The 27,395-nt window shown below is 41.5% G+C and overlaps 1 protein-coding gene across 5 annotated transcripts in view; it reads right to left on the bottom strand.

The window, feature by feature from the left end:
- Positions 1 to 1,205: 1,205 nt before the first annotated feature.
- The window catches only part of adkb (adenosine kinase b), a 118,472-nt gene continuing 92,282 nt past the window's right edge, over positions 1,206 to 27,395 (bottom strand). For 4 of the 5 annotated variants that reach the window (XM_084078519.1, XM_084078517.1, XM_084078516.1 and 1 more), the window contains 4 exons: positions 19,985 to 20,020; positions 16,489 to 16,603; positions 2,869 to 2,955; positions 1,206 to 2,219 (listed from right to left, as the gene is read on the bottom strand). In XM_084078519.1, the coding sequence (XP_083934645.1) occupies positions 2,095 to 2,219; positions 2,869 to 2,955; positions 16,489 to 16,603; positions 19,985 to 20,020 (363 nt within the window). In that variant the 3' untranslated portion in view covers positions 1,206 to 2,094. The remainder of the gene's footprint in view (positions 2,220 to 2,868; positions 2,956 to 16,488; positions 16,604 to 19,984; positions 20,021 to 27,395) is intronic. The other variant, XM_084078518.1, reaches the window with a different exon arrangement.

Here is a 27,395-nt window from a genome sequence, read left to right as displayed (position 1 = left end):
CACGGAGTGTGATCTTGCCCAATCAGAAATGTGGTCCTTTTCAAAGCGCATCTGTGTGAAACCTTAAAAACGCTGATGAAAAAGAGTGTCTCAAAGTTGTTAATAACATTTTGGCTGGAGAATGTTTTCACCTAGATGCCCCTTATTAGCATAAACGCATAAACCATTCCTCATTACTGGAAAACAGAGCCCTTGTGCAGAGAGCGTGGAAATGGGATTCTTTCTTGACATTTTAGCAATGGTCATAAAACAAGGGGACAAAATATGATGAAACAGGTTGTTTTGTGGGGAGACATAAGACGGCATTGCTGATCACCTTAAAAAAAAAAATCCCCTCTCAAAATAGACTAGAGGGGGTGAATTGTTTTGCTAAAACCACTTTTGTTGGCCAGTGCTCTGAGTTGGGTAAAGTTACCCAAAACACAAGTCTGACCAGTGCTCAGTGGGAGGGGGAGGGGCAGGATCTCCAACCCCCAGTCACAGCACAGCTGGGTACCAAGGAGCAGCCTAATGTGCAGGTCCCTAATAATCACCATGAAGAGGACCTCTAATCCCTCAACTGAGAAAAATGACCTCCTGTTGCCATGCAATGGAGAACCAGGGTCTGTGTGTTTCCAGTTAGATCCCCTTTGGGCACTGAGTAGATGTCCCAGCAGAACCAGGACACTGGACCAGCACTGGCAACTGAGCCAGTGGTGGGAATAGTAAAGCAATACCAGAATGTAGAAAAAAATCTGTATTAAAACTTTTACTTGAGTGAAAGTATTGGCATCAAAATATTTACGGTACCAACAACGTAAAAGCACTAAAATGTTTAAAGTTCTGTGTGCTGTGATGCCAACACGTTGTGATGCGAAAAATGGAAATACTTAAGTAAATTAAAAGTACCAAAAATGATACTCAAGTACAGTAGGCTACTTGAGTGAATGTACTCACGTTACTTTCCACCACTGACCCTGGCACACATGGTGGGGTCCATGGAGTGAATGTGATCCCCCAAAAAATTATTGGCATGATGAACAGTAGCCTTTCCTTGGTTAAATACTAATTGGTAGGAAAAACACAAATGTTGTTTGTGTATTGCAACATTGCTTTTAAGATTGGTTTTCCATGTTTTCAATGAACTGGGGGAATATGGACAGATGGCGCTTCTTCTCTTGCAAAGTTTTAATATTGAAAGTTCTCGCAGACAACTTGGAGACAAACTGCATATTCTGGCAGGATGTTAGTTATGGATATTATAATATATTTTATTTAGGAACATCACAAAAATAATAATCTTCTCATTTTTGTCTCCTCTTTTCCTCTTTTTGTCCAATTAAAAATCAACGATGAAACAATTGTTGGACAATTAAAGGCATCAATATGTCCAGTTCAAAAGTTCTGCTATATGACAGCTTGTGGCTTAAATAAAACCTTGTTATGCAAACAGAGCAAATAAATAGACTGGGACAGTTTAAAGGACGATACCAGCCTGTTTGACATGTGGGTTCTTTGTCACTAATCTTCATAAGTAAGTCACATAATTGTATGTCTATGCATGGTGAAGGGGCGGGGGTGATTAGCCTAATGGACTTGAATTACGATATCTAAGTGAGAACACCAACATAAAACATACGTTTTGTGGGCTTTTGAGGTGTTTAAAATAGACTTCAATAAACAATCATGAACATGCCGATATATCTAAATAAAGTGGAGGCTCACAAGCTGGGGAGAAGGAGGTCTGATGACCCCTCCGTACTCCACCCACGGTGGTCAGAGTGTGTACGGGTGAGCGGCATGCGGCTACCTGCTGGAGACGCGAGGTCTACAGACAAGATACAGTATATAGGGTATTGAGGAATTAAATCCTATATCAAAGTAAGTGTGACAAAAGGCCCCTCTTGTCCAAAAGGCTAGTATGATTCTTTAAGAGTAGTTAGGCATTGGAGTGGCTTAAGTTTTAAACAGGACGTCGCCAATTGACATGTATTCAGGTTGCAACTCTGATTTACTCCCATGGAGTTAAAGCAAATACAAAAACTTGACACAGTCTGAGGCAAACATACAAGTATCGTAGAAAAACAACAGAGGAGTGTACAGTGTTTGGTTGCATCATTTAAACTCTGGCTTTTCTGGGAAGGTGCATCCCACCCGCCTGATGATGACGTTGGCTGCGTAGTGTCCGGCCCGGATGCATTCCTCCAACGGTCTCTCCAGAACCAACTCAGACAGGAATCCTGCATGGACAGAAACACGATTCTAAGATTAGCAAGATTCTAACAACTTTGAGATTAACCACTTAATCCCTATATTGTAAATTCACTGTACGACAAATAGCAGAAATAGATGTCTAAAAGCTCACAACGTGTCGTAACACGGTGCGCTGTGAGCTTGTAAATCTGAAAATGTTGCTATTTCTTGAAAATCTTTAATTCTTTTGGCCTATGACATGCCCAAAATAGGGCTGCCGGGTTCAAGGATGCTTGAAGTAGGTAGGTCTATTGACCAAAACCTCGCCTAAATAAAGTTGTCCTTATTGGGCAAGTGTAGACTGTGTGCAGGTTATTTTATTTTATTCTATATGTCTGATCCCTGCCTACGCACCCGTGTCTGAGCTGATCAGGTGTGCCGTGTGCATAAGACCTTGCTTTTTCCAGGTTCAAAGTGGTTAAAAGGGTTAAAATCCTTAACAGGATTCAAATTATTACCACTTTATGTGGTGGTGGTGTGATCGTTTTGTGCAGAGGAAAAACGCAATGTCATGTTCATATGATCTACAGACAGAACTGTGTCACACACTTAGCTTATTTCAACGGTTAATGGGCAGTGGATGTGGAAATCAAGCTACGCTTTGAATAATTTGTAGAGGTTTGGATCATGCTGTACCCCCCACGAAGGCATCTCCTGCTCCGTTCGTGTCCACAATATCATTCTGGTCGATGTCCAAAACCGGGAACATGGTCACCTTCTCACCTACGGTAGGGACAAACACAAAAAGGACATTTATTCCAATGCACGACTAATTTCTTTCATTTTGGTTTATCTGTATGTTATAATCTTTTTAACCATTTTATCTCAAATCCATCGACTAAGAAATAGATGGGTAGTTGCATTTGTTATTATAATCTTCTTATTCTTAGGTAATTTCCTGTGTATTAAGCCTAAGTCTTTCTTTAAAATAAATAATGACATGCTTGATCATGATCAAACATCTAATAAACATAAAATCCAGGAGGGATAAGGTAAGATTTTGTCTGATGCATAGTATGTGCAAAATAGATTACCGCTATCAGCTCTAACACAAGCTATATTGTTCCTGCTGAGTGGATAGATTTAAACACTAATGAGGAACTAGGAGAGAGTTATTCTGTGAATAGCAAGCTGGTTTCAATGCTTTTGCCTGAGCAGAACCAGAAATGTATTTCTATGAATAAAGCACAAACTGCTCGGGTTGCATTGTTAAATTATGGTTTCCATTGACACAAAGATGTCTGAAAATTATTTAGCGGTAGTTTTAGACAATGGGAAACTAAGAGACAAGGTAGTTAAAAAGATGCTTTAAGCATCAAACAATGACAAAAAAATATGCTAATGTTATTATTTTCCAGTATCATTATCTGATGCTTAAAATGTTTCAACCTTTGACCCCGAGACCAACTTAGGAGACAAGTCAAAATATATCTATGTGTGATATAAAGGGCGAAATATGTGAGCTGAAAGCAACTCAGTGCATGAGAACATAAATTATAAGTAAATATTGCAGTACACAAATACACAAATATGTGACCCACCACTAACAATGCAAGAACAGCTTCCATGTCTAAGAAATGGATTCCATTAAACAAGTGCTCTTTATTATCTTCTGTAGATTATATTGCTTCAATTATCAGTAGCATATGGACTTCAAAGAAACTTCCACTTAAAAGAAGGGAACTGGGAGAGAGGGGGGTGGGAGGGGGGACAGGGGGAAAAAAAGAGAAGCAAAAATCTACCAGATGACTAAGTCTTGAGGTGTAGAATGACATTAAATCAGCAACTTATGTCAGAACAATCTAAACCACACACACACACACACACACACACACACACACACACACACACACACACACACACACACACACACACACAGAGAACCTTCAAACGAGCCAAGGTTCCTGGTGCCGATGTGAACCTTGAAAAAGGTGTGAGAGACAAAAGACTGACGTGTGGATGAAAGGAACAAGAGGAGGCAGACAGCGCTCATATTGAGGAAATAAAGGCTAGGAGTTTAAGCAGATGTGGAAGGGGGAAAAAAATAGAAGCCAAAAATGACAAAAAAGTAGTTTAATGAGGCCCCCCGCTAATCTAACCGTGGCTCACTGATTCACGTTTGAGTCGCAGACAAGACACTCTGCCTTATCAATTTGAACGCGCCCCGGTCCTCCTGTAATACAGGCATGCAACCAGGAGGGCCTAATGTATGCTCAATAACTGATATCAATTACATGAATTATGCATTGTGGAAGACAACACTGGGTTGTTCATAACTAACATATCTGATACAGAGGAACGTGACTTGATTATAGGTCAGATACTACTGACACTGCTTGATGAATGGAGCTTCCATAGAGTGTGCAATACTTAATCTTACTGTACAAAGACAAGTGGATATAGGGCTGGGGCGACATGACTTCAAATCAATATCACGATTATTTCAAACTTCTGCTTAGAGTATAATTAATGAACGATTATTAAAAAAAAATAAGAAAAGTGAAAATAGCAGATCTACAGTACATGTTCACAACGTGTCACATCGCGGCATGTTGTGAGTCTGTAGATCGACTATTGTTGCTTTTTTATATGCCACCATTGTATAACAAAGTATAATAATTCTCGATTATTCGACTAACCTACATGAGCAAGATTAAGTCGGTTATTGGTTCTAAATATCAGTTTTGATATATTTTCGGCAAATTGCCCAGCCACACTGACACTGCTTGATGAATGGAACTTCCACAGAGAGTGTAATACTTTGTGCCTCCACAGACAAGTGGACATATGGCTTTTATCAAAGAACATTTTTCCCTTTGCAGGAAAAGCAGCTGATTGCCACTTTGATCATAAATTACAATAGAGCAACATCCTTTTAGGATCAGCTAATTAGTAGCATAACGACTATACTTAATTAATGTTGCACATGAAGCCTGAGAATCCTCCCTCTTGAAATGATTAACCGCACATCTAATAATAAATTATACTTTGTCAATTATTCTGCAGTTAAGAGTTTGAAATTATTAATTGCGAAGCTGCTTATGCAGAGGGGAGTTTAATTTAGGACATCAATAATGACGGCAGGTGCTAAATGGATGGCAGAGACAATAAGAAACATGAGTCATTCATTTTTGTGAATGGATTCAGCTTTTCAGTACATCTAAGGATATCAAATAGTATTCAGAAGATACATTTGTTTATATAGTCCAATACAGAGGTTACTTCTATTCACTCTACTCATATTAGGACCCGTTTTCCTAGATTATTTTCCATTCTTTTCCCATTTGCTGAAAACTGCAAATGTGACAATACATTTGAAATTGAAATTACTCTGCCCTAAAGGTTTCCCCTATGGTGAATCGAGAACAGTCCTGACGTCAAAACCACGCCCCCTGGCCCGGACCCGGAACGCTAGCCTAGCCTAGCGGTCCGGACCAAACCACTGCCCCCCAGCCAATAAATCACCTAATGTAACGCGAGGTATACAAATATAATACAAAGCATCAAATAACAGTGAAGAGTACTAATTTGTCCAAAGAGGAAGAAGAGTGTGCCTACAAATCGACTAAAATTCTTAGAAATTACCTAACGACTACATCTTCCATTACACATACAGCTGCTGCCTGGCGGCACTGGCGACACATAAGCAGTGTTCACGTCGTGTTACATTTGGATATTCTTCTTTCTGCAGGAGAGTAGCGTAGTCAGTTTTAAGTTTCATCAAACAAACTCAATAACACCACTGATAACAAATGTCATGGCATCCAAAGAATCTCAGGGACAGTGATCTCCTTCTAGGCAGTGTAGCTTCACAAAGCTACTAAGTTCCAGGTACTGCCGCAAAATTAATTAATCTTTTTCCGCCGATCCAACTAATATGCCCATATATGGGCATGCCAATAAACGGGGTATGGGCATATACTAATGACATCAGGGATCAGACAGACAGATACAGAGATCTCCATATATGGGCACAAAAGGGACACAGACAGACGGGTACAACGGGTACTCTGACAAAGCCCCGACACAGACATATCGGATTGGCAGCGCGACGAGGTGTGAGGGCTGCGTAATGGCCCGAATCTCACATATTATAAAAGAGCCACCTCCCTGACAGAATGTTTTAATATTATTTTTGAAACACAGTTCTTATATATTTTTATGTGAAAAAAAAGCTTTATGATGCAGGAGGCATGGTTGACCGCTCTATTCTTAAATTATTTTGGGAGCTTTAAGACGGTGTGCGGACCTTCTCCTTTTGTTCATGGTTTTGATGTCAGAGTTTGGTACTCTATAGGAGTAGTTATAGGATGAGTTACAGTGTTTATAACAGAGGCAACCAGATATTCATAACATTTTCAAGCCTTTATTTGATAGCGATAGAGGAGAAAGACAGTTCGAATCCGGGCTGGCTGCGCAAGGACAGAGCCTTAACGGTATGCTACCAGGTGAAACACCAGGGCACCCCTGATATGGCCCAGAATCATTAATGGTTCATGTAGGCCTACTGTAGGTATAGAGATAACAGTGAAACTGTGATCAAAATAGCCATTATTATATGCTGTCTAATTGTAATGCCTGGTATTTCTCTATATTTGAAAATGCTGTTATGTTTTTTCATAACTGAATGCCCTTCGTCGTCATACAGTACCACACAAAAGTAGCAAAAATAGCCAAATCTACAAGCTAAAAGGTTGTAGATCCGTTTTGGATATATATTACGTTTCCACCCGACAGCAACGATATGTAATAACAGTGAACATTAACTATCAATCATTTACCCGGGGACCCCTTAGAACGCCCCCAATGACCCCTGGGGGTCCCTGGACCCCAAACTGAGAACCACTGCTTTAAGGTGCTGACAAAAAACATTACTATATAATTACGGGCCGATTGTTCAGTTCTGTGCATATTCTGGGCTATACAATCCTAAGATTCAAATACATTTAATGAACATTTCATAAATTCCTGCTTAAAATATATACTGTATGACTCGAGACATTGCTTTTAACCACAAAGCACCATATTATGCATCTATAATAATGATAGCCTAATGCTAACCAGTAGTCAGAGCAGGTGCTAAAATACTAATAATAATAATCAAACAAATTCGATAATCTTTCAAAAATAGCCGATCTACAAGCTCACAAAGTGTTGCACTGAGTAGCGTTGTGAGCTATTTTTTGAAACAGTTTAGAATTGTTTTGTAGTCAAGTGGTTAGTGTTCAGTTCAGGTATTTCCCCAAGTGGTTCATCATAATTTAATGAGGCCTACAGTATGTTGTACTGTACTATCCTGGTCATTTACAGTAAGTTCTGAAACATCACTATACCATACAGTATACACCCTTTTCCTCTCCCTTCAATCATCCTTGCCAATACTTGCACTTTGCTGCTCCGGAAAGTTCACATAACCTCCTTTGAGGGAAATTATTAGAAGTGACTGACATGTTAGCTCAGGTTACAGTCCACCAGTTCTCTGGCTATGTGTAACAAAGAGCTCATTGGCAAAGGTCTGTCATGGAAACGGTCATAAAAAAGAAAAACCCTCCTGCCAAAAACTCGGTGTCTCTGTTGTTATTGGCTTGTACCGATGTCTGAAAACATCGCCCTGCTGAAATCATTTCACATTTCACAGTAATGAGGGCAACGCCATTATTCGCAGGCAATAAAAAATGCACTATACCTTCTTTCAGTATCCTCATAACACCAAAACGAACTTTCTAGATTTTTTTTTTTCGTTTAGTTTTTTCTTTCTTTTCTTTTTGAAAAGCTGTCACAATAGATGGCAAGTGTGTGTGTGTGTGTGTGTGTGTGTGTGTGTGTGTGTGTGTGTGTGTGCACGTTGGGGGGTGGGAGGGATACAGTAACAATGTGTTTTCCGAGTTAACCTCTGACATATACTGTGACAGAGCGAGAATCTACGGGTTTAAATAGTTTATCCCAATAAGCTGTAATTGTGCGCTTTTGTTAATTCATAACTTGCTCGTTACAAACCTTGAATGGAAGTGATTAAGCTCAGGAAATTCTTTCAACAAGCCACTCTCTTTGAAATCAGTATCAATTAAGCCCTTTGTTATTGGTTGTTATTCTAACAATGCCAATCCACTCCCCTGCGGGGATGGAGAACATGCACTGCTGGAAGAAAGACCCGGCAAGTGAGGCAACCTCACATTTATTGGAAGATTAGCGCATGGAGTTTTGATACGGCAATTACTACATGTTTTCACTTGATTCTCCTCCAATAAGGCTCAAAGATCAATAAAGATATGTCATTTTGACAGATAGGTAGAGCGAATGCTCGTCAGGTCATAAAAAATTAACTACGCCAAATGTAACATTTTACTATCCAGACAAATTCAACCATTAACCACATCATAATAAATTTAGGCCTGTCAAGTCTTTGGAAATTAGAAACAAGTAGCTTCGCTCGAAGGCATGCACTTGAGCATGCTGCACATGCAATCTTTCTGCAAGGAACCTGCCCAAGATCACTTCTTCTGGAGCCATTCCTTTTGCATTTCAGCCAAAACCTGCCTTTGAAAACAACATTACCACTTTCTTGGCAAACGCGACAAGTTCGGAGCAAGTTGACATTCAATCTGTTTCCTTATCATAACCCGCATCTTTATTCACAATTGAGTTAGAAAAAAATACATATGCCTGTAATTACTGGAACAACAGGCAAAAAGATCATCGCAGACCAACATCGTTCAATGAAGGATGAAAGAAAACACTTCAACGCGAGATGCCAAGTAAAAGAGTGGAGGTCATTCTCAGCATCTAAGCTGCTAATTGATTCCATCTTTTTTTGGAATATAGGAACACAAACATGGCCTTTTTTGCAGGCAATTTCAAGACTTCCCAATTAAAATCTCATAATAGTGCTGCAAAGTTTGTTATAAATTCAGTCACAATCAAGAGGGGGCCAAATGTCATCCAGCATAGAATAAAAATAATAAGATCACTGCTAACGTGCTTTTAATAGTTGAGGATAACAATGACAAACGACTGTTCTGTTTTTCTCCAGAGATGACGAAGAATGAAGTTTGTACTGCAGCCTCTATTTAAGATGACTCTGCTTTCTGTGATTAACTTGTACAGACCTGGGACCATATGTATTAAAGTTTGCACAGCACACTAAATGGACATGCATGCACATTTCTCCTCACAGAAGTTTTTCGTCAGATGTAGTAAAAAAAAGAAAAAAAACCTGTACACCTGTTTTTCCATCATAAATCACGGCATGGCGGAGAAATCGGTGTGGAAATGTGCATACATGAACACGCACGTATCTACTCCCATTTTTACCCCTAAATGGTTCGAAAAACTCCCGAAATCAACCCATTAATGTCCTATAAATGTCCAAAATGTTCATATTAATGCAGGTAAAATGCAGAAGACAATGGCTGAGCAAACAGTGAAACTGGAGCGTAACTTAACAGACTGTGAAATCAAAACATTAGTTGAGGAGGTAGCAAACGATAAACAATATTATTTCACGGCCTTAGTAGTGGCATATCAAACACAACAAAAAGAAGAGTGGGTGAAATTGGCTTGTGCTGTAAATATATTTACGCTATAGCATTGGTACAGAGTAAGGCATTGTGGAAGAAAAAAAAAGTGGTGGGTGGGACTTAAAGGGTATAATGTGGATCCATGCCCAAAAGGCAAGAGTGAGCTTCTAGAGGAGCTGCTCAAATGTTTTTATTTATTTATATAAATGTATGTATCGGCCCATTCATTCATAATGATATGCAGTAGCACTCCTCATTCCTTGTATCACTTCTTGTCACCTATTTGTTAATAGATTCTCATTATACTAATGTTGGTTACTTGTTCACATACAATATTATAGTAGTGTTATATTACGCTTTTTAGATGACATACTGTGTATTTGAACAAAAATGCAAATATATTTAGATAGCATGTGGTTTAGACAGATGTTCGGTTTGACGTTTACCTAATTGTTTTCTTCATACTCTACTTATGTGACCAATCATTTGTTGACTAGGGCTCATGCCATTTACTCCAATCTTGCACTTGTAAGTTGGATAAGAGTGTCTGCTTAATGCCTAAATTGTAAATTGTAAGTGCATTGAACCGAGGAGAAGTTTCCTGTAAATATAATGTGCAATAAAGTAGTAAATTCTTATCTGATCTTGAGCAGAATGCACCAATTTAAATCGCACAAACATTAATGTTGCTATGAAATGTTATTGGACTCAGAACAGCAGGCTATTAGAACTGAGTATAACAGAACAGCAGCAAAAAAAAACACATTTATAATTGTTCCTGTATGAACTATCTTTGTGATTCTTTGTCACCAGCATACAAAACCTGCGTCCATCACCTGCGAGTAGGTATGTGGAGAGGTATACAACTTCTCACATTCTCAAGTTTCCTTTTCGTATACAGATCTTTGCGTAGATTTATTTGCTCAGCATCATTTTTATGAACACGCCCTTGATACAAATGGCCCCATCAAGTCCCACCCGCCCCCCCAATCCAGCCTGGCTTGCCCCCCCGAGAGCCCTAAAACCACTGGAGAGTTGACTCAGGCTCTATCAAGTCCTTATCAGCGATTAGAGCAGCAACCCCTGCTGAATGATCGTTTATTAGATCTCCTCACCGTTAAGGTTCAGGGCACAATGATCTTAATTAGTGCTGTAATGGACGTATAAGCAAATGCCCGGTGTAGCTCAGCGGCATCAGTGGCAGCTAAATAAAAGGAGCGTTTTCCCCTGCTCACGGCTCTTAAAAGGCATGTTTGAAGCACTAGGGTGATGAACAGACTGGTTCAGTCTCCAAATGAAGGGCAGAAAAAAAGATAACAATAACAAATTGACATCTCTTTTTTGGGGGGTGAATTATACCACAGGGGAAAGCATTCACCCATCCTTAATCAGTATGAAATGGTTTAACATGACGTGCAGAGGCTGGCGAATGATCAAATCCTGACAGGGGGACAAATTGCAAACAAAATGAGAGATCAAGTTTATTAGAGCTCCGCCTCTGGGAAATGAAAATCTTTAATTCTCTTTTTACATTGACATTTATTTGGCTGGCGTGAAATAGCGGCGTTCACACACACACACACACACACACACACACACACACACACACACACACACACACACACACACACACACACACACACACACACACACACACACACACACACACACACACACACACACACAACCTACAGTACTAGTGTAACCGCCTCGTCCCAGCACGCGCACGTTCAATGACATTCATCATGTTTGCCTTTGTAGATGACATCAGAAACACATTGTCTTTCATCCCACCTGCATTCATCATGTATTTTATATAAAGTTCACACAGAGGCGCACAGCTCTGTCTCTGTGCAGGAGGAGCAATGAGGGAAGCAGGCAGGAATTATCCATCACCATGGAACACCTCCCAGACAATGGATGGCTTCATTTACTTTTTTAACCACTTAACCACATGAACCCTAGTGTTCCTATTCTAGGGCGAACATTCTGCAAAAATAGCAGACCTACAAGCTCACAAATCAAATCAAAATCAACTAAGTACATAGGGTTTAAGTGGAACCACTTAGTATACCCTATATACTCCAGTTGGCCGGGGTCCCCCAATCGTCTATCCTGGGACCCCTCCTTTTTCCCTCTGAGTCTACACCAAATCTCATCACTGAAAATAGCCGATCTACAAGCTCACTCGCCGAGTTTGTAGATCAGCTATTTTCATCGAATGTTCACCCATGTTTGTGGAATGGTTGCCCATTATGACATGCCCATTGAGGGGAAATTAGCCGATCATAACTCACAGGTCGCAATGTGTTGCATTCTCACAGCGCCACACAACATGTTTAAATTAAGCCTACAGGCCTAGGCTTTTTTGGACAATTTTCGCTTATAAGTGCAGGGCTCAAAGGGCCTTTCTGTGTGGAGTTTGCATGTTTCCCTGTGTCCCCTAGGGTAGGTACCCTCACAAAAAACATGAAATAATCCTGGTCTCTATACTGCCTCCCCCTGGTCAGCCGGGGCGCCTGATGGAGGGGAAAGGAACTGGTTGGAATAACGTGTTCCTTCCACACGCTACATCCAACCGGGGAAACTCCCCCCTGTCAGGTGATAAGAAGCGGCTTGCTAGCTCCTCATGCATTGAAGGAGGCATGAGCTCAGTTCTGGGCTCTCCCTAGGCTGGCAGAGGGAGAGTAGCGTCCAGGATTACATAAGCAATTGGCACTGGGTGAAAAAATGGGTTACAAAATCGTGGGATAAAAATTACGATTTTTTTTTTAAATCCTCATGGAAGGGAAGTCGTCCATATAAAGACACGGCACTCCAACTCTCTCTCGCTGGTTGACAATTTTAGTTAATCCTGTTTATTACACTGTAGCTGCTATTAATCATGAAAAACAGCATGGGTGTTCCAATACGCTGAGCCTATTGTGGCATTTATCTAGTTATGCCAATAATTATATTGCAGTAGACTGTACACCCTATCGTGATATCACATATCTTGAAAAGAAAAAAAGAAAAGAAAAAAAACTTCGATGTGAAACATTTAGGCCCTATGCCGTTCTTGCCAACGGAATGAAACAGTAGACGTTCAAAGCCAACACATTTTGAAGGCTGCTATTGGATCAATGCTGGTGTCTGGGAGTGCCAACTGTACTGCTGTAGTTGTGCTTCTGTCTGCAGTCCCCAGTGATGAGTGATATGTTAGGCGCCTTTACCTGAGGCCATCTTTCCCCCTGTACACGTCTCACTAGTCTGAACTGCAAGGGCAATGAGGAGAGACACCCCGTGGCTCCAAACAAAAGGCAAAGGATCCCAGCAGTAATCGGAAACCATCACCACCACACCCCCCCCCCCCCCCCCCTCCCACACACACACACACACACACACGCACAGCTTACCCCCGCAACCCCTGCTCGGTTAAGATGACACCGCCTGTAATGTCCACTAACAAATATGCCCCATATTGCACGAATTGGGATTGATTTGAGGACCGCGTTTGTCAGCCTCTCCCCAAGGTCAAACACACACACACACACACACACACACACACACACACCAAGAATAGCTTTAACTTAATTTTGTGTTATCCTTTCCTATACATATTTTTGTTATATCAACTAAATACAATCTAAAGACAATGTCTTGAACGCTGCAGGGCTTTTCATTTGAAACAAGTGATACAGGAAGCGGCGACACTCAATCACTCAGCCTGGGAGGCAGCCAATCAGATTGTTACATGTGACAGGGTAGCAACCATGTAGCTTTCCTATTTGGAAAGTCCTGAATAGTATTACAAGTTATTGAGCAACTCCATGGCCTACTTATCACCTACATTCCAATCAGAAACTATATTTTTCTGGACTATATCATCGAGGTATAAAAGGACTGAAAACGGCACCAAAACATGGCCGCCCATTCATTCCAATAAAACTTGCTCCACCAGCGCATACGCCACTAGAGGACACCGTCCTTCCGGGTGTTGGTCATGTGCTGATGTCCATAGAGCATGCGCATTATTTATGTCTCACTGACGTGACAAATTGCCATGAACGAGCCCATTGGTTGGTGCTCGGCTCCTACAGGACAGCATACCTGTACACTGACCATGGACAGGAATCAAGAAAACCGAGCCAAGTGAGCGGCTTGTTGTCTGTGGGAGGGGCATCTACACAGAATGATCTCATATGGTGTTATAAACTCTTTCACACACACATTTCTTGTAAATAGTATTGTACACTGTTTGTATATCTGTTGCTCATGGTGAAAAAACTCTCCCTTACTACATTATTGTATATTATTCAACTGGGATTATTACGAAGATTATTATGTGTTTTAACTAGATTAGCGTGGTCTACACTGTGAAATCCTCAGTAACAGGTCCACTTGGTTACAGTGGTACACTCTCAAGAGGTAAATTGACACTCAGGATTTTACTGTAATATACACATTTTAAATCCATATGTTTATGAAATAAACTGAAGTCCTTTACACTTTGTGTGTGTGTGGTTGGTGTCCATCCTGTCATTCTCTCAGTCCAAAGTGTTACTATACACATTCAATTCCTGCTCTCCATGGATGAGTTTTGGTCTTGCTGCTACAGGTGCCAGCTTAACCACTTAAACCCCATATGGTTGAGCGGAGTCCCTCAGGGCTCTATACTAGTGTATTTTCAGTTTTCTGTTATTGTGGGGAAAGCTTTCACTGAAAATAGCCGATCGACAAACTCACAATGCGACGCAACACGTCACATTGTGAGCTTGTCAATCCACAATACGGATGCTGGGGTTTAAGTGGCTAAGACCTGTGACTTTCAAGCTCAAATTAAATGAAGATCTATCTCTCATCACCTTATAAAGTCCAACAGTTTGACACAGTGTAGTTTTCTTTTTTTGAATACCATTTCTTAGCTCTTGGCTTCTGTTGGGTATGTACTGTATGTTTTTATTAAACGGTATTAATGTTGTAATTAGCTTTAGCTTATCATGGTGTGCATTAATTCCTTCCCTGTTCTTTCCTGTATTTAAGCTCAATACTTTTAAGACGTGTCACTAAGTGACAGTTTTGAGATACTGATGACGAACATACTTAGATCTGTCCCAAGTTTATTCATTTAATTTATAAATTGAATTGAACAGATATCAAACCAAACGTCTCGCAACGGACATCCACAACAATGTCACTTAACATAGTTAAATTAATATACTATGCTGTTAATACATGATGTCCAAATGTTACGACTACATCTGCTAGTTCAATGCTAAGCCAACCAAGGAAGACTATATCCAATAGCCTGGAGGAACGATTGCTCTGCAGTGGGCTAGTTCATTATTAGGCCAACCGGCTGACCAATGTTATAATCTATCAATCAGTAACTGACTGACAGTCAGTCAGTCAGGCTGTGACATTCATGTGTATAGGGCTGGCCCCTAGTCCAGCCAGAAGAGTAAACTAAATAAATAAATAAAGGGGGGGGGGGGGGGGGGGGGGGGCGGTGCAGGATGTAAGAGTTGACGTGTAAAAAAATTTCTGAGGATTGTTCTGGAATCCATCCAAGACAAAGTTAGAAGTACTTCACAAATCAATGCCTGCTCTGCTACTTCCTCTGCACTCCTTTTCATGCTCTGAAATGACAGAATGTAGTGCAAGCATTCTGTAGGTTTTTTCTTTTCTTTTTTCCTTTCTTTCTTTTTTGGTTCATTTTTTAAACATCTGGCGTCAATATACAACTTCAAAGAAATTACTGTTGTCATTCAGAGCTCTCATCAGTTGGCAATCCATCCCTTGGTGTGGTTTAAATCCTTTGAAGAATCATCTCTGTTCAATAAATGTACATGTCAAGTATTTTTCTCCCTCCAAAAACATCCCAAAAGGTGCTTTACAGTAACTCTTTCTTTGCTTTATATTTGCCCTCATTTAGTATTTCAGTATCAATAATGTCTACATTTGATCCTCCAGAACTCCAATAGGTTTGGGTAACCCAACGAGTATCCACAGAGAACATCCGAACATCATAATCACAAAGCACCAAGGCGAAAATAAACAAGACAGTCACTTCCTCATGACCCATGTGTCATGTCGTGAATGGAGGAGCGCTTGTTTTGTATCACTTAGCTGCATACATTGTCTAATGCATGTCTTAGTGAGGCTCTGATTGGCATTTAGGCACGTGACTTCAAACCCAAAGTATCCAGAGAGAACATCCACCAAACGCAACATGACGAAAAAAAACAAGCCAGTCACTTCCTCACTGACAGGGCCCACGATGATGACGAGTTAAGGGCGAACACTTGTTTCGTTTCACCAACATCCCTGCATACTTCCTCATAGTCTAATATGCTGCATTTTGTGAGGCTCTGATTAGTGTTTGATGTGTGATGTCACACCTCATCGGAGTTCCGTGCCCTGCGTCAAACCTGTTTTAGACTGTAGACCAGACTTTAGTTGGAAAACACTATATTAATGCTTTAGAGATATGCAGAGCCCCAAGAAACCATCAGGACTTTCAGGGGTAAGCTTCAAAAAGACATTCACCAAACAAAACACATGATTTTGGGGCGAGAGGGACTTTAAAGTCAAAATTCTGCAATTCTGAGATATGAGGTTTAAGTGAAGGATAAAGACGTCCAAGAGGGGGCCTCTGGCTGCAATAGCTTCAAGTAGTGTTTTAAACCGATCCAATAACGCACAGATAAGCGAGTAAACTGAAGGAATTAAAAGAGGATTTGTTTTGTTTTTTGCCTACCAATAGTTGCTACCGTGTCGTCCTTGCCCTGAGTGAAGACCACCACTCGCTGCCTCTTCTTGTTCACCTTGGGCAGGTTTTGGGTCTTGCTGGCGATCTCTGCAATGTCGTCCGTCTGTAAAAGACATGAGGCCCACGGGGTGGGGATAACAATTCTTGCATTAAATAAATTAACACAGAGACTGCAGTGATGAGAAGCAATTTCAGATGAGTTAATCAGGGTTCATGAGTGCAAAGGAGGGAGGTCAGCTTTTGCCAATTTTGGCAGAGGGATCATGTGATAATGAAAATAGATGGGGTTATGAAACCATTTTAAAAAAAGAGATCAATAGTGACGTGATGTTATTTGCGATTCACATTATTGTAGAATTAAAGAGCACTGCAAAAAATATTATTACAAGTTCCCCGAGTGAAATAGCTGCTATGCTATGGAGATATGCTCTTGTCAGATAAAGTTACTTTTGCGAGCCAGAGGGATAGGTGGTGCGTGTACTGTATCATTCTCCTCCTGAAACGGGCCATCTCCCCACAGCATCTGCACAGAACAGATACTCGCCTAGAGACGACAGAACTCTCCAGAGTGCTTGCCTTTGATCATGAGAGGGATGAAAAAACCCACACCTGTCAGTGCTACTTTATTATTAACTCATCATGATGTACTATGAGCAGGTGGAATGTCTTTATCACCGCCTCGCAGTGGGGTGGACGTATGTTATTTTTTGCATTATTTAGAATACAGCCCACAAAGAGCTAACATTAAAGGGGCGTCGGTATGCTCTCTAGCATCGCGGAAAACACTGAAGAGTCTTTGGGTTGAGCAAATACAGCGGTGATCCGAGTAATCACAGAGAGATAGGCTGCACACCAATACTACCAGGCAGCCACACTGGCTCACTCAAGCCAATGAGGTTTAACACCTCTAAATGTTTCCCAAACGTGCTTTAATCAGCCCTAAGAGGTCCAGGGAGACCTTGGGCAGAGGAAAAATGGGTGTAACACTCTAAGTAAGTGCTAATGGCGAGGTTAATACAGAGGCTGTTAGCAGGCAATAGCTAAAAAAAGAGAAGAAAAAAAGGGCAATTTGACACTGTGACTGAACGTAACCACAAGCACTCCTTGAGACACCGAATGCAAAACCCACAGAGGACCTCGGTACATTGTCACCCTTTGGTTTTATGTTCTCTGACATAAAAAGCACTACACTAAGGTTTAGGACCTAAAAGGTTCTAAGGGCTAGAGGTGGTAGGTTAAGATTGTTGGGGAGGGCAAAACTAAACGGACACCTGCGCACAGACACACAATTCTAATTTACCCTGGTACAGATAAACCACTTACCTGCCAGCTTCTTATGGCAATACAATACAAAACAATGTACATTTAACGTGAGTCCAAAACAAATGAATTGACAAATTATATGGTCAATTTGGTTTACTGCTGAGAAATGGCAATGGACATGATTGTGAGGCAATTGATCAGGCATAAATCAACAAACCGTGAAATATGAAAGGTTTATAAGGGTGTTAAATTCTGTGTCTGTATTGAAGCCAATGAGAAATTGATCGTCTCCGATGCAGGCTGTTTGTGAAAGACTGCCAGGGAGAGATTCAATTACTGCTGCTCTGCAGATATTTCTTTGGGCATTTAAAGGAGGCAGATCCCAATCATGCTACTCAGTGTGTTCAGATCTACTGATTGCTGTTTTGGAGAGCACAAGCTTTTTATCTTGTATTTAAGCTGGGGAAAAAAGTTACTCATGTTTTCATTGCGACTATTTATATAATGAGATGACTCGCAGTTAAGGAACACTCAAAACACAACTTTTATCATCAAATAACAGCAATGATAACAGATGGAGGGAATAATGATAACCATTTAAGTGTTAACAAAATAATTATTTGATGATTACTTGAGATATAAACGTCTCATTGGAACACAACCATTATAATGACGTTCAAAGGATGACAGTGGCAGACAAGTGACATCCACTAAAATTGTTGTGAGCTTGTAGATCTGCTATTTTGGCTGAATGTTCGCCTATTATATGTCATGCTTATAGAATAGAGACACTAGCATTCATGTGGTTAAATAGTAATCACTGCCCTACCAAGTTCCAAATAGCATTCTCAAAAACAACAGTACAGTATCGACAAAACAAACACAGACCCAGCCATACTCAGTAAATTGCTCATTTAACTCCAAGAGTTTACAAATGGAACCAAATGGATTTTACTGTGTATCTTTGAACGGACAAGTTTTGGGGTAGTATAGTACTGTAGCTGTGAGAGAATTTATCTGCTGGACCCCCAAAGTGAGAGTTTAATGCCTCACATTGTTATAGCTCAATGACTTTTAAATCTTGTCGGAGCAATGAAACAGGGAGGTGCTTACACACGCCAAGCCAAATTGTTATCAAATAGTTCTCATGAAAAATTCAAAATTTTACAACAAAACCTTTTTGAACTGCAACCGTTGAGATATAAAGTACATAATGGCAATGTTATCTGAGAAATTACACTCATCCGATGCAATTTTGCAGTGTTCTGGCAAATCAAGTTAACACAGAAAATATCAGAATTGTTAGTACCAAGAGAGTCCATTCCTTGCCCTGTATATTTATTTTTTGTGATGCTTGCTTCACTACCCCCCCCCACCCCCCACCCCCCACCCCCCAGTCCCCCTCCCCATCCCTTTCATCCTTTCTCCTCTCTTAAACCTGTCACTGCCATCGGGATTGCATTTCTATTCCGGTCACGTTGATCACACCGTAAGTGATTCTGGATGACAATTATTCACACAGAGCTGAGCCATATTCAAGCTCTACCTTTGAAAAGAGAGACGGCACTTAAAATACCTGAGCCCAATTCAAAACTCACACGCACAGGCTATTTATGGTTTTTGATTTCCTATTTACAGAGAAGTGCACGAGTGTTGTTAAGGGTATGCAGAAGAAAAGCGCAAAAATTAAGGCTAAGTGAACATTCATCCTGCCCACATGAAACACACACAATTCTATGTATGTATTAATAGGCCCTGTAATTTTCATTTACATAATCTAAAACCACAGGTAGCTGTGAGTTGGTTATTAAAAGACTACTGTGCAGTACAATGTGGTGTAGTGCTGTATCAGTGAAGGGGAGACATATCATCCCTGGGTGCAATGAAGCTAATGAGGAAGCCTTTTTAACCAGGCAACCTGACGAGCCCCGAGCCTGCAGAGGAAGGCTTGAAACCATGCCCAACTTCTCAGCTTCCCAAGAGGCTTTTCAAAATTCAATAAATAACATCTGTAGGCGATGTTGGGTGCAGACCTAGCAGAGTGCGTCATAACAGAGAGCTGGCTGAACAAAGAAACCATGACGACTGCCAGGTTGCCATAGCGACTGCTGCAAGGCCTGGAGAGTATAATAGCACATCAATCACTGTCCAAAAAGAACTTCATTATCAGCAAAAATAAACCTTTAGGATCTGTTTAGTGTGCAACTGCCGGTCAACTCACCTCAAAGCATTGCTCTTTGGCAAAAGTGGCCGCCTCCTAAAAGGAAAACAGAAAATGAGCAGTTAATTATAGAGGCACAAGTGAAGGAGGATGTCACACTCCAGACATACAGCACCGTAAAGACATCTCACTTCTTTCAGCCAGCCACACGTGTGGCAGTGTCACCTGAGAGTGAGTAATGTGACTTGGTACTGCTATGCTATGCACAACTCCTAATTTAGTAGACATGCAGCCTACAATTTAATCTATGGCCCCACTTCATCTCAACTTACAACAGCGGCATGAGAAAATAACGCCATTCCAGCCCGCGGCAATGAAACTACCACTGAAACCAACAATAATGTGTTGATACAGGGGAATCCCCAACACTGACATTGAACACCGGCCGCAGAAACACAGCGCTTAACGCTGCTTTAGTCTAATAGCAAGTGGTTATCCGACTTTACTTTAATCAATGGCTGAAGCTGTTGCATGTTGATGTAATGTAATGCCACAAATCATGACTGGCAACTTCATCCACTCAATTCACTTCTGACCCCCCGACAGAGCAATACGTCGATGCTATGATGCTAAATGATGCTATTATATGAACAGGGGGGGCCCTGTGTTTGCCTGGCAGTGTGACCTTGGGAAGAGGTTGACAACCTGGTCCTCAAACAGAAGAGGAGGAGATGACATGAAACAATAAGGTTACTGGTCCCAGGAGGAAAGCCTTGTGGGCCCCTGCTTTGGATCAACATTACAGCACAGACAATATGTCAATTCATCACTCCCGCGCACGCACATAGACGTGCACACACACATGCACGTACGGCGCACGCACGCATACATGCACACACACAAGCACATCTGCTAGCCAATTAAGTGCAGTACTCAAGCACCTTTTATAATGAGGAATGGTGAGATGTCTTTTTCCCCCCCGTGTTGTTTCTTCCATTTATCTTGCATTTAGGTCTCACATTTGTTTCCATTATTTACAACCACTATTGACTTTTCTCCTCAGGAACATTCCATCACAGGCAGGAGTACCAAGCATCTCACAGGGGCATGAGCAGTTTGACAAATGTCTTGTCAAAACAGAGATATTTCATCTCAAACTCTTCAAAAAAGCCCTTAAAAGAGACACATGAATGAAGGCTGAATAACAACATTGCTGGGAGGCACACACACATCTCTTCCACTCTCGCTAGTTAGCAAATATAACATTTACAGCAAGGAAGGTCTGTGGAGAGGGAGTGGGTGTTGGTAGAAACAATAATTGAAACAATTTCTATTAGCCACCTGTGTGAAGTGTTATTCATTTGTATGGGTAGCAAAGGGTTCATAGATCATATAAAATATTAGACTAAGATAATAGCTTGCTTTGGCAAATATGTAATATATTTTTGAATACAAGCACTAAAAACTGTGGACTAAACAGTCAATACAAGCTGTTAATAATCCTCAGTGGCATACAGCGTAGGCCTGTGTTCATAAAATGAAAAATTTTAGCCTTTGTATATTGCACACTGGAAGCCTGTGGTATATGACTGGTTGGCAGCCCAGATGACGGACTGTGTGCTTCTACTGTGCAGCTGTCACTACAATGACACATACTTTGAGAGACAAAGCCCTTCAGTTCTCAAAAAAGCAACACATTTTTGTTAAGTGATAGCAGTGATTGCACACAGCCCCATTTGATGATTGTAGCAGTTTGCCACACGCCACCTCTATGGCTTTGCTGGGGGTTCCTCACACTCTTCTCAGGGACACAGTCAGGTGGATGGCACAAACATGTTTATTGTAGAGCGGGCAAGATGGTACAAGCCAAAGCAGATGGAAATGTGCCGTCATGTGCCATCTCTTGAAAGTGTGTGGGGATGGCTGCTTTATACTGTACACATCGATTAGATCAATGCACAACAGGTATTCACACCCAGCTCAGAATTTCATTACACAGGCCAGGTGTGACTGCTTAAATTAGCCATGATCCACACCACAATAATCCATTCTAAAATATGATCTTAACTATTTAAACCCTACATACTTATTTGACCGGTGTGGTGTTGCCCAGGGGTTTATATATAATCAAAAAGTCTTGATCATTGTGCGGACCGTTTTGTCAAAGATACATTATCCTCGTTTATATTAATTAATTTTAAAGTGTGTAATTATTAGCCAAAATGTTTTTCCTGGAGAAAAGACTGATTTACGAACAAAAGTCTAACGTGACCTATAAGACAATGACAAATTATATAAAAATAAGCTATATTAACGGTCCTTTAAATAGAGATGGTAGCTTAAAAAGATGAGTGTTGCAGATTCAGGGTCCATGACTTCTCCTTGGTGGGCAAACGAGGTAAAAGATAAGCTGGGATGAGAATGGCCAAAGTCATTACACAGTAAATTCCTCAGTGTTAATTTTTCCATTTGTAACTCAGTATGTACAAAATGTAACCATTTGGACTCTTATGGGTCCATTTTGGTTCATTTGTACACTCTCAGAGTTAAATTAACGCAGAGGATTTTCCAGTCAGTATAAAGCTATCAGGATGTGAGAGATGCTGCTGCTGTCAGAGAGTCATACAGTCAAAGGGATATTTTTAGAGAGCTTAAGCTAATAATCCAAAGCCCAGTCAGGGGTGCGGGAGCCTACAATTTCTTGCCAAGCAAAATGAAAGAGGAAATATACACTTCATGCAAAGGGCATTTTTCAAAGCTTCACACTTTCTATTTTTTGCCCCCGTTCACACCATAAGTGACAGGAGCCAGCTAGTGTGGCTTAGATCTGCTCCAAGCATGCATTGCTGGGATGCAGTCTCCATGAAGTCGTCCATGCTGGCAGATTTTTTTTCCCGTTTTGTTGTCGTTGTTGACTGTGGCCAGTTCCTCAAACTGCAGATACTGTCCTTGTATGCTATTACATCTTCATCAGTCACGACTACAAAATAATCAATTTCTCTTTTCTAACTCAAACAGGTTTAGGAATGTTTATGCGCTTTTAAAGCGCAATGATAGGCATGGAAGGGGGCGAAATCAATACATTTGGAGAACTAGCCGACCTTGACGCTGGAATAATATTGTTAACAAAGCACAACAAGCTCACACAATGTTACTTTTTTCTCTGCTGCGTCAAGGAGTTGTTGAGCGCTGTGTCACAACGGACGCGAGGGAGTCGGAGAGAAAGAACCCCATTTCAGAGTTTCCCAAAGAATCTAAACTCGGTGCGCAAACCTCCGCGCGAAAGGTTAATAAAAGTTGATCAGCTGAAAACCCCCAAACTCCCCCAGGCCATTCAGAGAATAGGCATTTCCTTGACCGTGTTAGCCCAAGCTGATGCGGAGCTAGAAATTGAATTGTGTTTGACATTGGGCGGGGTGGGGAGGGGGTGGGGGGTGCTGGGGAGAGCTGGCCCTGACAAGTCATTTAACAACAAGACCTGTGATTTCCTCATCCGTTCCGAGCGTTTCAATAAGCGGTTCTTTTATTTTGAGGCGCGCAGCAATCTGAAAAGAGAACCCATTTTAAAATGGCTGTGGATTTATTTTGAAACACAATATGACAAGGTCTTGAGGGATTTCTTTACAACTCCTGTCAAGTCGTTAAACTGCAGTGAGTAAACAGGAGGAAATTCACAATTATCAATGAAATAATTAATGATAGTACAATATTGGTTGAAAATGGAAAGAAATGATCACATACTGTAATTAAAGTGTATGTGGAAAGAATATGATGAGGTTTTGTTGTGTGTTAACTTTTCTTTTAATTGCCAATCCCCCCCCCCCCCTCCCAATTTAGTCATTCTTTCCGGAATTCTCCACACACTTGTGTAGCCATATCACTGCTGATCACTACTGGTTGGTCCTGTTACTAAATGGACCATAATTTCTTGTGATTTTATCCACTTTGGCGTTTTTAAATTGTTGCACTGTGTACTTTTTTTTGTCAATAATGTCAATATAAATATTAAATTCAATGGTACTTAAAGCAAAGGCTTCATCTGATACACAAAGAATTGCCTGCTGCTTTTACCTGCCAGTGAGGAGCCTCACCGGGAGGACGTAGCGTGTGCAGAGGAACACCCTATTCCTCACAGTTCAACACCCCTACCGACAGGGTCGGATGGTTCTTGAGATACGTGAACTACAGTTATACTCACACGCACACACAGAGGCAGAGATTTCGCGCATTCAAAGTGGGATACGTCGGTGGTATCTGACATGTTCTTTGTTTATTGATATATATATTTTTTCGTAGTTTTTTCCCCCGCACAAGACATAGCTGGGGCAATTCAAGACAGCTTTCATAAACGCCTAGTAAAAACAACATCTGGCATTCAGCTCAAGTGCTTCCACCCAGATTACTACTACAGCATACATTACAGGACAGGGGGGGGGGGTTGTGGGAGGGGGTGGTTGAGTGAGAGAGCGAGTAATTGATCAAGTGAAGTCGGTGGGGTGGGGGGCAGTGGCTGCCCTTGAGGTGGCCCCAAAGGGTCATGCACACTGAATGCCTGAACGTCCCTCTCCTCCATGCCCCCCCCCCCCCCCCCCCCCCCTTACGAAGCCAGGTGCTGTCGGACAGGAAGCTGCCACACCAAAGATGTGTAGGCCGATAACTACTGCGGGTGATTATTAATATGATAATGTGCGCCTGATAGCGACCTCTCTCTCTCCCCCCTCGACCGGCTGGAGAGAGAGAGAAAGAGGGAGAGAGGGAGAGAGAGAGAGGCTGACCGCCTGCTACAGCGGCGGAGGACAGATTAGGCGAATAAATAACCTGTACCGGCGGCTCCTGAAGCTCCCATGAGAATGCAGCATTCCTGTTCAAGCATGACATGCCACAAACACAGGAGTACACACACACACACACACACACACACACACACACACACACACACACACACACACACACACACACACACACACACACACACACACACACACACACACACACACACACACACACACACACACACACACACACACACACACACACACACACACACACACACACACACGCATACTACAGAGAGACAGAAGTTGCTACGGTGCTGCTGCCTCTGGGAATTTACTCCACAGATACAATGGCGTTACTTTATTTTCACTGAACCATTAAGCGTGGGTGTTTTATTTAATCTTAAACTACTTCATTTCCTTCTCTCCTGCGAGTCTGAGGGTTTTGTAAATCAGCTGATAATATTGTTTAAACCTGCCAGTCAGGTGTCTACAGTAACTAGGGCTTCCCTCCGACTCCCAAAAGGATTTCCTAAAATTTGTCGTTTTGTCTTAGCTCTTTAAGCGACGTGCATTGATATGTTGTGAAGAAACACTATTTAGAAAAAGGAAACACTGTTTTACAGTGCTGCTTTACACCTCAAATTGTCCCTCGATTTTACACCCGCTTAGATTTATATACCCAATACGCTGCATTGCTACTGTGATCCTTTTTAGTTTGAAATCCTGTCATATTGTGTTCAGATTTATTATATAGTCTATCGCTGCACACTTTGACATCATGTTTATCTAGGAAAACAGTTTCCATGCTTGCCTTCAGGCAATCATTTTCTTTTATGCAAAGCAAAAAGCAATGTCATGGGGTGGCTTTCACTAAACATTTCAGCATCAACATGACCCCAAATCAAAACAAAGCCCGCAATGGGAAAGGACCTAGACACGAAACACAAGACACTACATGCCGCAAGGATGTGATCAAGGAAATAAAAAAAATATATATTTTGCTATGAGTGCACTCATAGCTATCAAGGGCAGGGCTGACCTTATGCTTTCATCCAGTCGGTTCTGACTGTGCCTCTCTTCTCTCCGCCTGCCATTCCATTACACACCTCCAGTAACAACCTCCGCCTCAATCCATCTCAGTCTGTCTACAAGGGCAGACGAGAGGTCTCTTACCGAGCCGGGCCCGCAGGGACGGCACCAGTACCTACAGCACGGGTCCAAAGGTTAAACAATCCGAAACATGTGTAGTTCATAAATATCGCCACTGATAACAATCTGCGGGAGAAGGGCAGGGGTTTGCGTGGACACAGGATGTTCACCTTCAGCAGACGGAGGGAGGGAATGGGCGTGCATAAGATGTTCCTCTACTGGGGCTAATGGAAGCCACAGCAGCAGTAGCAGCTTGGCACTTGGGGTGGAGGGGGGGGTGTTACTTATCAGCCCTGATGGCCTTATCAGTGCTAAGGGCCTCTATCACACATCTCACCTCTGGGGCTTTAACATGGGGTCAATGCACCGCCATCAGAGTGCCGGGGACTGGCTATCTCTGAAGGAGTGAAAAGAGATGGAAGATACATAAAAGAAATATGGTGGAGGGTCTTTTCCACACTGCCAATTGGAGCCAATTAGAGCCAATTAGCCACTTAACCTTAATTTGAAAATAGCCGGGGAAAAAATCGACAAGCTCACAACGTGTTGCATCGCCATGCGTTGTGAGCTGTAGATCTGCAATTATGCATTTTTTTGACAGACGCCAGGTTGAAAGTGGTTAGCAAACTATCAGGAACCAATAGATGCCTCCGTCTCAAACCAGGGCAGTGTGATAATGCGTAATTCTCACTGGTTTGCTTCCATTCGACAGGAATCGCCCACCCATGTACAGTATTTAGTAAGGTCCCTATGTGTAATGATATCATTACATGTAAATTTCTCACTTTAGCTGAATGGAGTCTTGCTCGATGACACTGTACATGCCAAATATGTCAGAAGCGGCGAGTCTCTGACATATTCGACATGTATTTGGTTGCAGCATCTGCGAACAAAAAAAAGGTCAAGAAAACAAACGGGCTCCTTTGTGCCGAATTGGAGAGAGAACTGCGACCGTGCCCTCCTGTGTATAATAAACATATGAGCTTTTGGCCTGCTCTATTTACCTCCTAATGAGAAACAAAGATCTGGTCTGGTGGGATTTGCATGCTTCAAACAATGAAAGCCCAGCGAGAGGGGGGAAAAAAATAAACCTCTCGAAATAATTCAAACCATTTGTGCGAGAGAGTTCTGAACATAAGAGCTCCGTTTGAATAAATTGGTTATATGAAAAACTGAGATGATGTCCAATGTGTTATCTGTTGATGTGGCACAGGCTGGACTTTTGCCAGATTGGAGGAAAAAAGTAGCTGCACACAGTAAAATCCTCAAAAACACCCTTACGGGCCCATTTGGTTGTGCACTCTCAGAGTTAAATTAATGCTGAGGATTTTACTTTGCAAGGAAGACAGGGGCCCTGCAAGTGCTTTAGCCAAAAATCTTTTCACGTGCATGAAAATCATTTCACATGCATGCACATAGTTATCATGTGATAGGTGCAGTAGCGAAAGGAAAAGAAGCATACTAAAAAGAAAAAGAAAAAAAAGAAAAGAAAATAACCACAGGGTTTTTTTCTAGAAGGAAATACTGGGCGTGATGCAATCAAA

The sequence above is a fragment of the Gymnoscopelus microlampas genome (genome assembly GCF_963454915.1).
Source record: "Gymnoscopelus microlampas genome assembly, chromosome: 14".
Taxonomy (NCBI): domain Eukaryota; kingdom Metazoa; phylum Chordata; class Actinopteri; order Myctophiformes; family Myctophidae; genus Gymnoscopelus; species Gymnoscopelus microlampas.
The sequence above is the reverse complement of the archived record's forward strand: the minus strand, read 5'-3'. Positions and strand labels throughout refer to the sequence as shown.